This window comes from Podarcis vaucheri (assembly GCF_965113315.1).
Source record: "Podarcis vaucheri genome assembly, chromosome: 1".
NCBI classification, from domain to species: Eukaryota; Metazoa; Chordata; class Lepidosauria; order Squamata; family Lacertidae; genus Podarcis; species Podarcis vaucheri.
Window position 1 is genome coordinate 74,910,230 of NC_138759.1, and position 15,386 is coordinate 74,925,615.

Here is a 15,386-nt window from a genome sequence, read left to right on the forward strand (position 1 = left end):
CCTTCACTGGTTCTGATTTAAAAGAGAGGTAGAGCTGGGTATCATCCGCATACTGATGAACACCCAGCCCAAACCTCCTGATGATCTCTCCCAGCGGCCGCATGTAGATGTTGAAAAGCATGGGGGAGAGGACAGAACCCTGAGGCACCCCACAAGTGAGAGCCCAGGGGTCTGAACACTCATCCCCCACCACCACTTTCTGGACACGGCCCAGGAGGAAGGAGCGGAACCACTGTATGACAGTGCCCCCAGCTCCCAACCCCTCAAGACGGTCCAGAAGGATGCTATGGTCGATGGTATCGAACGCCGCTGAGAGATCCAGCAGAACTAGGAAACAGCTCTCACCTTTGTCCCTAGCCCGCCGGAGATCATCAACCAGTGCGACCAAGGCAGTTTCAGTCCCATGATGAGGCCTGAATCCCGACTGGAAGGGATCCAAATGGTCCGCTTCTTCCAGGCGTGCCTGAGTTAGCAACGTGCAAGTTGGAAAAGTACAGCCACCTTGCAAACACCAGTTCCACAATTTCAATGAACAACATGTTGTTAACATTGCTTTGACATACATATAACCACATTCTGATCATCACTACTGAACTGCAGGGCATGAATTTTAAGCAATCAACCATATTGGGGAAAGGGGCTAAATCCGTTCATTTTAGTTTATCATGTTGGTAGAAAAGAATATTTGCTAAATACTCATTTCTTTATCTCTCAGGAACAAAGTGTGATTGGAAGAGGGGATCTATGTTGTTTTTGAGGATGAAAAAAATAGGGGTATGGATTTCATTTCATCTATTTTTAGTGCAAGCTGAACTAGTGCATCAGAACTAAATGAAATGAAAAATTACCTTTGGATTTAAAGATGCCGTATGTCAAAACTATTATTACTATTATTTTTTATTTTAAAAACCCATCTTAGAGATATTTTTTATGCTCCAATGATTCTTAAATACAGCTACAGATTGGCTTGCTGAGATAGGATCAATAATAATATAACTTCCCCAAATCCTGATAGACACTTTCAAGGAACACATTAATGACACCGCTCCTCCAAAGGCAGACATGTTATCTTTAGTTTCCCTCATTTATCACTTTTACCTTTTTTTGCCTGATGCAAAACCAGAATGTTAGCAAATACCTGTTGATGGTGATGCTTGTTTATTGTTGTTCTTTCAGTTTATTATCCACCCTTCACCATACGATCCCAGAGCAGGTTACAACAATTTAAAACAAAGTACTGTCAGAAGAATAGGGTGGGTCCATGTATATATACCTTAATAGCCCACCCACTGTTGATCAACAGAACATTGTAAGGTCATAGGACAATATCAATTGCTTCTTAACTATGTTCTGTCAAAGACTGCAGGGCTTCAAGCAGGAAACCTCATTGTCAGAGACTTCTCCCCATACCACTTGTTCTATTCAAATATTGACAGCAAATAAAAATGTGATCACTTTTAGATGAACTTAACTGAAGGCTGATGATTTTTATTCACACACGAAGGACCGGGTCTCACCTAGAACACTGCCACTAATTTTGATAAATATATTGCCAACCTAGGCCCCCATGAAGATCTGCATTGTATGATTAATTAATTCAAAATTTCATCCATGGGTTGTATGAGTGGAGTTCCACTCACATAACTGGACAGTTGTTTCTACTCTTCCCTCTTTATGTCCCCATAATCAGCTACAGTGGGCCCCCAAACCAGCTGGAGCTAATTTTGAGGGCACATGGGAGGCTAGAGGGAACAGGAGAGGAAGAGGAGGCACTGATACGGACACAAGAATTTGTTACAAGAGTGAAGCTGCAGCACTGGATACAACCCCATGGACCAGCCTCTCCCAGTCAGTCAGTCTCTCCTTTTTATCCTCCTATCTTCTCCAGGGTCCTGTGAGTATTATTAGCTTGCTTTTATCTTGCCACATCCACTTTTAGATACCAATACTGTGTTTTTTCTAAGTGGTTTTTGTTAGTGCACTTTGAACCTAAAATATCATTCCAGAACAGTTCATTCACAAACATGCACACCAAAACCCCTGTTCAGTCATGTCATTCCTTTGTGAAAATGAATGGAGGCAAAATAAGACGCCCCCTAATTTTTGACATTATTTTTTAGGGGGGAAACCTAGTCTTATACACAGAAAAATACAGTACTTCTCTGAGAGTAACTACATATCAGGATTTCATCAGTGAAAATAAAATGATCTCTGATTACTGGCACACTTTGGAAGGAAGTCAGAGTTTATCTTCAGTTTGCCAGATCAGGGCCAGCCCACACGAGGCATGGTGAGGCAACCGCCTCAGGCAGCAGGATCCACTGAAGCAGCATATCCTGATGTTGATCTTTCTTCTATCCTTGTTCCTGATGTAGATCTTCCCTCACCCCTTCCCTTCCGGAGAGGCAAGATGCCATTTTGAGGTGCGCCTTAGGTGCCAAAATGTATTGGGCTAGCCCTGGGCCAGATAGTTACTACATGAGAAGGATTCTGCTGTGCCCAAGTCTCAGGGTATACTTTACTGTACAGTCAAACACTCCAGCACTTAAAGAGAGATACAATGGACACTTTCCAATATGAGAGCAAACCATTTTTTCCCCTTTTGTTCAGAAGTGATAACAAACTTCAGACACACAAAAAGGGAGGAAATTAGGAGCTTCCTATCTTGCCTTGCTAGTGCATCCAAACACAGTAAACTATGGATTGGCCAAACCACTGTTTGCCCACCAAACCAGAATTCAATCTATGGCTCAAGCTAACCGGGGTTTGCTATGTTGTAAAACAGCAATACAATTCAGGTCATTTCATTCATCTCATTACTATTCCAAGTCTAATGTACTCACAGAAGCTAAGGGTTAAAACAGATATGAACAGACCACTCTGTCCATTAAGACATTCATCACATTCACTTAACACTAAACAAGGGCACCTTTTGGTACATAACTGCTTTGCTCCAAGACTGAACCAGCAAGTAGCTCTGTCCTCAACTCTGCCCAACAGTGAACGTATTTCAGTCATGTGTCATTTCAGAACCCCCATTAAAGTGCTATCATCTGGCTTTATTCTAGCAGCTAAATTAAGAGTGATGTTCAGCTTTTGATATGTTATACATATTCCAGGGAGGCAGGTATCAATTAGAAGTTTCATATTTTTAGCTTTTTACATCTCATGGACATTTGGGATAGCATTGGCTAAATACTTAAATACATAGAGCTTAATTTCCTAGGAAGTTCTTCTATTCTATTCCTGGTGGATTGTTCCCATAAATTTTACACAGTGCAGCTGGAAAACAAAATAGTTTTTAGTGTTATGCTTTTCCTTCAAAATGGGCAATGGTGGAAACTGTACACTGTCCTAATTTCAGGTACAGCAGTGTTCTAAAGCACTGCTTCTTTTGGCTGACTGTTTAAATAATTCACTCTTCTTAAAAGCACCTTCACAGGCCTCACCCAAAAGAGAAGCATTCTGAAGGGCTTAGGGAACACAACAGTGCGAGATAATGCAAAGATTTGTACTCAATATTCTGGGATCTTGTTTTCAAGGAAAAAGGAAAACATCACAATTCAGCCTATTGATCCTATACCACAGATCACACTCTTTGTCTCGTTCTTGACTTCTTACAGCACCTGTTAAATAAAGATTTAGCTATTTCTCTAGTTAGTGCTACATATTCAATATTCAACACTGGATGCAACCATAGCTGCTTGGCATTTGCAAGGATCAGCAGCAGAGCACAGACTTTGCATGTAAATGGTCCCAGGCGCAGTCTCTCCTATCTTCAGGTAGACCTGGAAAAAACTCCTGTCCTGAATCTCTGGAGAGGCTCTGCTAGTTAGTATGGACAGCACCAAGATAGATGGACCATATAAGGCACTCAACCCGAAGTGATATAAGGCACTTTCCTACAAGTTGGGTAGGAAAGTTCCAAAAGTTCACCCCACAAATTCACCTATCCAAAAGAAAGTCTAAAACTGAAGATTTTCATACTCTGTGGTATCCTTTTGTCTGTTTTATTATGAATTAACCTCATATTATGCAAAATACCTTCTCTGATATTATTTCTACTTTTACGGTTTTCAGCAACTTGTATATAAGTAATATGCAGCTTTTGGTGTTCTACAATTACTTTCATTTTTTGTATGTGAACTCTCACTTTCACTGATTATAAAACATAGTTTTAGGGACATGGATTTTATACTGAAGATTTTTCTGTACCAATCTTTTAAGTTACTCTTTACGGTGCTACCTCTGGATGTGAACGGGATCCGTTCCGGAGCCCTGTTCGCATCCTGAAGCGAACGCAACCCGTGTCTGCGTGTGTGCGGGTCACGATTTGCTGCTTCCACACATGCACGTGACGTCACTTTCAGCATCTGCGCATGCGCGAGCGGCGAAACCCGGAAGTAACACGTTCCGTTACTTCCAGGTGGCCATGGAGCACAACCCGAAAACACTCAACCCGAAGCTACTTCAACCTGATGTATGACTGTATAGGTATATATCGGTTTCCTCCAAGCTTATTCTAAAACCATTAAAATTAGTATTAAAAGTACAGTTAGGTTTAACCACTGTCATAATGAGAAATAGCTATTGAAATGTTTATCAGTATCTCAGACAGAAAACCAAGACATTACTGGAGCGATTTGAATAAGTTGGTTAGACATCAGATAGGTATCCTCTCAAGACGGCAACTTCGCACAAAGGCCTATGAACATGAAAGCCCCACCCTGCAGATGCTCATACTTCTAACTGCTTCTGGTGACCTCAGCAAGCCAATGAGCCAACTGAACTCAGAGTGTGAACCTGGACATTTCTCTCCTCCCCAGCCTTGAATGTTTGTGCTGGCATGGAGAGCCACTGCACATGAGCAAGTTGCTGTGTGAGAGGGGGACAGAGACTGGTCCTTAAGAGGTCTGACACTAGTCAGATTTTTCCTCTCCCCCCCCCTTTTTGTATTCTGTGGAAGATCAGAACTAGTTTCTATCTGGCTTTTCCCCAAACCAGTGTAAGGACTCTGGAGCAAGCTTATATTATTCAATCTACCTTGCTTTACATTTTCCTACATCTCCCACCAAACTTAAAACAACTTGTAAGGTTACTAATGAGAGACTGAATGTAATGGTGGAAGTTACTTGTTGTTAACGTTATCTTACTTAACATAACAGAAAGCACACCCTTTTTATGTAAACGTCTAAACCGCAAACGTTAAAGAAAATTTCAAAAAACTTGGGGAATGTTTTTAAATAAAGTGACTTTGTTCTAATTATTTTCAGTATGGCTTTCTAAGCATGGAATCAGTGTGAGTTAATAGCCTATTTCCTCACTGGCTCGCAGCCAATCTGCCTCCACACTGACACTGTACACAAACCAAAAGTCACCTCCAAAGATAAAGCACTTGTTCGGTCTGAGTACAAGCTTAAACCAGAATTGAGGAGAACTGAGACACAAATAAACAGAAAAGGCCATGCTTTTTTAGGTCCAAACTAGATATGAGGCAGCAACCACATCTGTATATAGTCACAGAGTCATAGACAGGCTGGGACAAATGGGCCTGTAAATTAGGGGTGGAGAATCTTCAGAAGTTGTTGGACTCTAATTTCCATCAGCCAGCATGGCCAGTGGTCTGAGATTATGGGATCTGTAGTCCGACAACTGGAGGGCCACATGTTCTCTGTCCCTACTATAAGTGACAGAGATTAAAGAGGAAGGTTCCAGAAAAAAGCACAATAGTGTACAAAAACAAGGGGGGGGCAGTAATGATTCTGCACCTAAATCACCTCACACCTAAAGATCTATCTTTACAATGCAAAATTTGCCATGTGATTATTCTCCTTTTACACTGAGTTTATTAAAAACAGAATAGGACCCTAGTCTCTGAAACATAAACATGATAAGCAGCAGGGATGGCCAGCTTCTGTAACCTTAAGGTTATCAGCTCTCTTATTTCTTACCACCTGAAAAAGTTTTTACCCCTTCCCTAATAGGTAAAATCGCAAAATTTTGTCTAAATTTTTCATAGGGCCATCAGAGATCAAATAATTCAGAGGCTACTCTAGCCAAGAAGCCACCAGTTGGCCAATCCAATGGATAATGATGCTGTGTTGTAAATTGCTCTTTTTTCCCCCTTTCTTCTCTTCAGTTTGCTGATATTAAGGCAAGGGAAAAGATCATCATCTTCCTCCTGCTATTTTCATCAGCTGTTTTTTAAACAAAATTAACTTTTCAGGGCACCAGGAAAGAGCAGACAATTAAAAATGCACTTATTGCATTATCTATTTCCTTAAGACCTACGGTTTTGGTAATCAGCTTAGTGATACATCTAATGTACTGAAGACTTGCTCTCGGCAGCTGAATAGCAAATCTAGCTTCAAAGGCTTATTATATTCCCTGAAAGCCTTTGTAGTCCACATTTTTACAGCAAAATGTGTTAAACCCATGATACCCATATTCCCCAAAAATATATGCATAAATCTATAAACATAAACAGTATTCAACAGCCTAGATTTAGATAAAAGTTGCTATTAATATTGTATTGATTTCATTTATTTATTAAATTTGTATACCACCCTTCATCCAAATATGTCAGGAAGGTTCACAGTATAAAAATACAAAATGAAAACAAAATGCATAATAAAAACAAGAGAAAAAACAAAACAAGCCCATAATCCCATTGTTGTTGTTGTTGTATTATAGATTATTGTAGATTATTAGTATTATTGACCTAATAGGCTAGGACGATAGGCAAGGCCTCATGCAAGTTCATCCTATCAGCTTCATTTTTGGGTGGGGATTTGAACATGTGTCTCCTTGATCCTAGTCCAGTGCTCTAACCACACTGGCTGTTCAGAATTCAAGATCTGACGCTTATTCAGGTTTCATATTGTTGTTTATTTTATCTGCCTCACCAAACACAGCCATTTACAGTGGAATATAGTTCAATGTAACAGAACACTTCTCCGCTTTGTTACTATATGTGCATTTTCTCCTTATATGTTTAGAATTCCGGTAATAATATTAGAGCTCAAGGTTGGAAGCAATCATATGTATAAAGAGAAAATATATGTTACTTCGGCACAGTGACAGCTCTTCAGTGATTTCTAAAGTGTGCCTGTGCTAATCAACTTGGAATAAGTTGATAAGTTGAATAAGTACACTTTGCACTTTCATGGGACCCTGAAGCCAGACACTGAGGTTCCCCAGACGATACCACAGAGGAATGGCACATGGCGAGGCAGTGACAGCACTGCGCCAGCCAAGGCTCCAGCTGACCACCAACCTCATTTCCCAGAATGCCTCTGGGCCCAGAGAAGAAGATGGCAGGCAGCTGGCAGCAGTTGCACTAGTTAGCAGTCTATTTAGAGTCCACCTTAAAGTACATATTTTAACCTTTTAAAGCCACCAACTGCTTCGGTCCAAGTTATTTGAAGGGCACCTTCCCCCATATCAGCAGCTCTGTACATTATGCTCATCAGTTGAAGCCTTCTGCCCATCAGAATAATCAGGTTGGGCAGAAGTGTGTGTGTGTTTTCTCCCCTGTAGTGATTTTATCCTTCTGAAATGTACTGCTGATGGGGGCAAGTCATCCTCATTCCCTATAGTCATTTAGGAGAGTCCTTATAACCCATCTGTTCTCACTGCCTTTTCCTTGAAGGTATGTTTTGCTTTATTGCATTGCTGATTGTGTTTAGCTTGCAGCTGGCTGTTTTTAATGCAAGTGGCTTTCATTATGCATATTTATTTTGATTATATTACACTTTTATCTTGTAACTTGAAAGTGCGTCTACCCTTAAAGGCAGCTTTCAAATATTTAAAATAAGATAACCAGAACTATTCCAGGACAGGCAACTTAACACTAATGTGGAAAAAAGACAGTTTTATAAAGACAAGCATGCATGAATGCTGATATGCCTCGTATTATTATTTTCTGCTGTATCATCCTTGGTATCACATTGCTGGAAGACTTGATAAACTGCAAAAAGGAGCGTTAAAATGTTTCTACGGGAATTTCTTGCGGTGTTCCTATATGCCAGCATCATTAATAGGTGTACACAAGGGAAAGGGGATAATCCTTCTGTAGAAGATAGCATGAAGACAATGTTCTTGATGAAGAATACTCCTACCTACAATATTTCATGTTCCATCAACTTTTTTAAAAAAACTAATTAGATTAACTTATTCAAAATATCTCTCCCGCTCTCTCTGTATATATGTTTCTTGCTTCGGAATGTGAAAATTTAATGCATATGTTAATTAACCAGAATTTTTCCCCCTGCTCAGAAACAGCCTTTATTTTAAGGGCAGGGGGAACACCCAATCTAGAAGCATTTGATGTGCAAAATGCTTCCTTGATTTAGTGGTGGATTTGCAGTTGATGTCACCAGTGATCAGTGATGGGGCCTCTGTGCTGTGAAATGCCCCTTGTCACAGTTCACGCTGATGTGGGCAGAAGACTTTGACACCCAAGTATTCAGGTGTTTTACTTCTGACATTCTCCACAAGGGACAGTCCCATTTTTAGCTACACTCCAGGATTGTCACTGCCACCAGCTAGGGCCAAAATGTCAATATTGTTTATATTTATATATATATATATATATATATATATATATATATATATATATATATATGCAGGTTTTGGTGTCTTCGGGTGTCTTCCCGTGTAAGAGTCGGGGTGTCTGGGCGACGTTTCGACGAGGTCTCACTCGTCATCTTCAGGCTGGTGCTTTCGGCTTCTTGTTACTTGACATGGGCAGAGCGGTGCCTCAGCCCAGCAGCGGCAGCCGTGTCGCGTCGCCTCCTCTGGGGCTCTCTCGCTCGCTCTCTCGCGACGCGACACGGCTGCCGCTGCTGGGCTGAGGCGCTCTCTCGCTCGCTCTCTCGCGACGCGACACGGCTGCCGCTGCTGGGCTGAGGCACCGCTCTGCCCATGCCAAGTAACAAGAAGCCGAAAGCACCAGCCTGAAGATGACGAGTGAGACCTCGTCGAAACGTCGCCCAGACACCCCGACTCTTACACGGGAAGACACCCGAAGACACCAAAACCTGCATTCCTGTACCCGTGAAAATCTACGAAAGCAAATATATATATATATATATATATACACACACACACACACACACACACACACCAGTTACACTTAGGTTCTTCATGATCTGATTATATCTGACATCTCAAGGTTTTAGCTATCCAATTCAGCCCAGTAAGCTCTTTCATTCTATATCAGTATCAGCTTAAACACTGCTGATCTTACTAAGATGTTTATTAATAAAACAAACTCTCACTTCCTCCCACCCGTGAGTTCACAGTATTCAAAGTTTCTAAAGTTGCTCTTTCTAATTGGCCAAACTCTAGGCAACTTCTTTTTTCATTTAGGTATAAGTCTATTACATTGGCCATCTCATGAGAAGACTCCCTGGAAAAGACCCTGATGCTGGGAAAGACTGAGGGCACAAGGAGAAGGGGACAACAGAGGACAAGATGGTTGGACAGTGTTATCAAATCTACCAACATGAGTTTGAGGCAGTGGAAGACAGGAGTGCCTGGCGTGCTCTGGTCCATGGGGTCACGAAGAGTCTGACACAACTAAATGAGTAAACAACAACAACATAGGTCCATAGTCCTTTGAAACTCTCAGCTCCACAAAAGATGGTACATCAGAACATGTACATGGAAAAACTGAACTACAGATGCACTAAAATATAATATGCTGTTACTAAGCAGGGGGGGAAACATAACCAGGCATATCCAGATTATGTCAAACAAAACTCAACACTTAGGATCGCTCTTAAAATAATATATCTGAAAGACCAACTCCCTTCCTACGGACTGTCTGGGGTGTTGAAATAGGCAGAGGAGGCTCTCTGGTAATTTCACCAAGCTCACATTTGGAGTGGAGAGGGAGTGGCAACCCCTAAACAGTGAAATTCCTTTCCCAAAGAGTACCTTCATAATATAGTTTCCATGGTATGCTGAAAACACACTACCTTGCCCTGGCTTTTGATGACCAAGATATAAATTTTAGAGCCCACCTTAGTCTCATGACTGCAATTTAACTGGTTTTAGTACTGTATTTTTTAAATTATTGCAATCCATGCTGTGATCTCATGACGAAGAACAGAGAAGGAACCATCATCATCATCAGTCTGGATTCAACTAACTTATTCCTCTAGCTCACTGGTGCTCACTGGAAGGACAGATCATGAAGCTGAGGCTCCAATACTTTGGCCACCTCATGAGAAGACAAGACTCCCTGGAAAAGACCCTGATGCTGGGAAAGATGGAGAGCACAAGGAGAAGGGGACAACAGAGGACGAGATGGTTGGACAATGTTCTCGAAGCTACAAACATGTGTCTGACCAAACTGCGGGAGGCAGTGGAAGACAGGAGTGCCTGGCGTGCTCTGATCCATGGGGTCACGAAGAGTCGGACACGACTAAACAACAACAACAATTCCTCTAGCAGAAGTCACAAGGACCCCTGTTGATGCAGCAGGGCTTCCCCCCACCCCATTCCCTAAGTCTTTCCCAAACCCCAAGAAGAAAATCCATGGGGAGAAGAGGGGCAATTGTTCCATCTCACAAACAGAAATGCTTGCACTGACAGAACAATCTCCTTGGCGCTATTTTGCATTCCACCCAATATATACTTTTAGATGCACTAATTTATCTGGGAAGTTTGCCTCTCTTTATATTGCTGCTACTGTAAAACTGGACTTTTGTTTTCTAGGTAGCAGAGTCCCATCTTCTCAGAGACTGCTTCAATAGATACCACCAGAGGTACAAGATGGCGGTCTTCTGTTGTTACCACCAAAGCTTGGGTTATCTTTCCCAGTGTATAATGTCTGATGGCTACAGATAGCCCTTGCTCAAAAGGTAAGTTAGTAACACAAGACAAACAAATAATTAGAGGTCTGACCTTAACAAAATTCATGGTTTCTCCTTACCTCAGATGCTCCAGTGAGGTTGGGCACTGCAACAGGTGCACTGAGTTGCTTTTTCAAACAGTGTTCAGTCGATTTCTTTCCATCCTGGCTCTCTCCTTCATTCAGCATCCTGCTCCATCCAAGTTGACCATAGTCTCCTCTACCCCATGTAAATACTTTCCCTGTTTCTGAATAGAACACATGCAGTTGTTCAGCATTAGTCCTCCAGACAAAACTTAATCACTGTGAAAACACCAGCAACTCAGCGATGTAAGAAAAATAACAAGAAACTTTACTTTTGGAAAATATACTTTTCCAAAAAAGCCAGAAGAATTTCTGCTAGGTTTGGTGGGAGAAGATATTAAGAAGACAGACCAAAGATTATATCTGTATGCAACAACAGCAGCTAGAGTTTTAATAGCCCAAAAGTGGAAGTTACAGGAAATTTCGACTGTAAGGGAATGGCAGATAAAGCTGGTCGAATACGCTGAAATGGCAAAATTGACACACAGAATTCGCAACCAGGAGGAGACGAAATACCAAAAAGAATGGAGTAAATTTATGGTTTATATAAATGAGAACTGTAGAAATATGAAAACGTTGGCAGGATTGAATTAAATCTTATGTCACGGTGTAATTTTAAACCAATGAAACTGTGAATTATAGATTGGAATAAGAAAACTTGCGGAAGGGACAGATGGAAGTCAATGGCTCTATGGAGCATAAAGTAGGATATACAGTATGTAATATGTAATAAGATTTGATGTTTTTGTTGGTTGGTGTTGGTGTTCTTAAATGTCAATAAAAAGCATTTGGAAGAAAAAAGGGGGGAAGAAAAAGAAAAATAACAAGAAACTAAAGATAAAGGTAAAGGTACCCCTGCCCGAACGGGCCAGTCTTGACAGACTGTGGGGTTTGTGCGCCCATCTCACATTTATTGGCCGGGGGCCAGCGCTGTCCGGGGACACTTCCGGGTCACGTGGCCAGCGTGACATCGCTGTTCTGGCGAGCCAGAGCCGCACACGGAACGCCGTTTACCTTCCCGCTGGTAAGCGGTACCTATTTGTCTACTTGCGCCCGGGGGTGCTTTCGAACTGCTAGGTGGGCAGGCGCTGGGACCGAACAGCGGGAGCGCACCCCGCCGCGGGGATTCGAACCGCCGACCTTTCGATCGGCAAGCCCTAGGGCTTTTTTAAAAAAAAAAAGCACTCCAACCTTTTCTGACTTCAACGGTTAATTAACACTCAGCTTCTTTTCCTACTTCCCCAGTGCATATTTCTCAAATTCCCCTCTCCTTACATTTTCCCTACAAGTTCCAGTCTATCTCAAGGTGGTGGTAGAGGCTTTTCTGTACAAGCACTGAGATTAGTAATGAGCTGGATAGATAAAAGGCAACCCAGGCAAGAGGGAGCTGATGATTCGTCATGCTGGGGAGAGAGACTCAGTGGACCAGTTGGTCATAAAATATTAGTTCTACCCAGATGGGCTCCTTACTGAGTTGCAGGTTCATGTTCTGAAAATACTTGTCCATCCAGCAATTCTCCTAAATGATCAGGTAACAATAGTCCTGTAGCAGCATTTTACCAACTTTAGTTGCACCCCCTACTGGAAAAGAGATGCCTGCTACTGTCATTCATGCCTTGGTGGCAACAGGGGCCTGACGATGGAAGTCCCAGGGTATAGGCTGAAGGCACATGAGGCTACCATCTTGCTGAAGCTAAGCATGGCTGGGTGGGGTCAGTGTCTGAATGGCGGTGAGTGCCCGGAAACCATGTGTTTATCGTCTTGGGTTCCACAACAAAAGAAAGGTAGGGTACAAATTTTTAAAAAATAAAAATAATAAAAGTGATCTGGAAACTTTGGTACAGACATCCAGCTCTTCACAAGTACACACCTAGGAGGACACATAATACCCATTCTGAAGCCCTCTTCAATAAGGGAGCTTGTAAGCACATCTAAGCAAACACCCCTTTCAGACTTTCATGCCAAACATGCCCTAGGTGGTCCATTTCTTTACTGCACCTGTCTTCCTTTCAGAAACAGGAAAAAGCGGTTTTATTCCCTCAAGCTCAGGCAAGTTAAGTTCTTAAATTGTTGCCTTATGCTGCTCTTCATTCCTTTATTTAGGTTTTTTTTAAGCTGCCGTGTTTTTTACGATTCCTTATATTAGTTTAATCTGCTTCTGTGTAAGCTACTTTGACAATGCTTGTATGAAAAAACTGCACATAAATATCAAATAAATATTCTCTCCTAAATATTTTTGCTGCCTGTGGGCAAAGGAAAAGATGGTGCCTTTCCCATTCCAGACACAGAAGCTGACCAGGGTAGAAGTTGAGTTCAGTATCCTCCATTGCACCTGTGGCCAGAAGCTATCTTAGGGGATGTGAGGTGAGTTGAATGGCACACAGAGTTCTGTCCACTTCCTGTCCCCCAGCATGTTCTGCCAAAGGTGCCTGCTTCACTCTGCCAAATAACAGGGCTGGCCTGTTTAGGGGTACTCTCATTTACCTACTCATATTGAAATACTGCTGCTCAATGAGGCCAAACTTAGATTCACAAAATCATTAGGGGTATGCGTACCCCTGCGTCCCCCCCGGAAAAAAAGCACTGGGGCTGGCCCTGAAGCCAGTGCACTGAGGCAGACTGGCTGTTGCTCCTTCTGCCTCAGCCCTCACACAAGGACTTTCCTCAGAAAAGCTTATGAGCAAGCCTCAAAAAAGTGAACTCCCTTCTCCTACTTCCCCCTGCTTCCTTCACTACAGAAAGAGGCGAGAGCCCGCACCAGGAGATCTTGCAGCTATTTGACCATGTGGACAGTTCATTTGCAAGACAGGCTGCCAAATCAAATAACACTTGTTATTTATCACTGCCAACCAAGGCTTGGGCTTGTTTAAAATTCAAGCTATGATGCGCCTCTCACTTTTAAACTTTTAATAGCAATATCTAAATGCAGATAGCAGTCTAATTATAGTTATGCAATTAAAAACAAATGTAGCTCCTCATTATCCTTGCAAGTTTAACTGTTGCTCTGAAGGTTCAAGAAAGACATTGGTTTCTCATATTAATAACAAAAAACCATATAAAGGACAAGGAAATGATGAACCTGCTCATCTCTTTCAGAAGGCAAGGATGCCAAAACATTAGCCATTACTGTATTTGGAAATGCATCACAGGGTGACCAAAGGTTTATTTTATAGTGTGCTACAGTACCTACAGTATAGTTTATTTTACACTATTCAGATGTTTGTCTCAACATGCAGGTGAAGGGGTATAGGATTGCAGCCCCTTGTGGCTGCAGGCTTCCGCCCTAAACAAATTCAGAACAGCATATGAGAGAATTTATGCCTATGCTCTGCCCACATGATCTCAGCTTAATTGTATGGACAGAGTGATACACACAATTCATACACACACAACTCCTTAAGACATTACTCTGGACACATGCACAGGTGGAGCCAACAGCCACACTCTAGCCCTTTCTGGGTATTTGAGCACCTGAACAAGTGGTAGCATTTGTTTATTAAATTGTAGGTTATCTCAAGCATCCTTCAATATCCTCAAAAAGGCATCTACATTAAGGTTAATAATAAGCAAGTTTCAAAAAATTTAAAATTGATGAAGTTTATCACACCCACTTACTAATTTAATTTGTGGACAGTCATTTTTACAAATCGTATTAAAACACTTATATTAATTGTTCTGTGGCTTTAGCCATCCCCTGGAGCTAGTTTTTAAAGCAGCACTGCAAGAATTTACCATCACTTAAAATCTCAGCTATTCTAAGAGAAAAGCCAAGCACTGCTTGCCTTTGCAATCCACTACTGTCCAAATACCGCAGATCAAGACAGATCTATTGTCTGCTCTAAGCTGCCAACAGTAAGGTGGTAGGGAAATAAAAATATGTAGACATCAATGCTGCCCTCTAGAGGGTAGTTGCAGCACCACAAGCCAGATTTTCTTTGTTCCAAACTTGGCCAAATTCCAACAAGCAATTAGACAATTTACCAGCACTGCTTTATCTAAAGAAGTTATGTAGTTAGCAATCCCTTATTGCTCCCTAAGGACCAGAAAGTCAAGAGAAGCCCCCTCCTTACACTCTGAAGTTTCCATCTTCAATTCATTCCTGTCCTCAATGCTCTCCCAACAAGCTCTTCTCCCTGTAATCCTTAGCTCTGGTTCTTCTCCCTTCATCAGATGTCGATGTTCATGTCTGTGTGCAGCTGAATGTCTCTAAAGGATGGCAAAGAGTTCATGCCCTAGAGTTCTGTGATTCAGTTGGGCCTCTTCCTACCTGTCAATGATTTGTTCAGTGTTTCCATAGCCATTCCAATTTTTATCTACTGGTACAACTAAAATAGAATAAAATATACAGATAAGAGATGTGCCAGAAAGCTTTGTATGTGACTGAACTGAACACACAATTTTCCTCCTTCTATTTTCACATCCACACACGGATTGCGATATT

General features: G+C 41.7%; 1 protein-coding gene across 4 annotated transcripts in view; it reads right to left on the reverse strand.

Moving 5' to 3' along the window:
• The window catches only part of SERGEF (secretion regulating guanine nucleotide exchange factor), a 109,770-nt gene that overhangs the window by 75,691 nt on the left and 18,693 nt on the right, over positions 1-15,386 (reverse strand). For all 4 annotated transcript variants that reach the window (XM_082194592.1, XM_082194591.1, XM_082194593.1 and 1 more), the window contains exon 9: positions 10,943-11,109. In XM_082194592.1, coding sequence (XP_082050718.1) covers positions 10,943-11,109 — 167 coding nt within the window. The remainder of the gene's footprint in view (positions 1-10,942; positions 11,110-15,386) is intronic.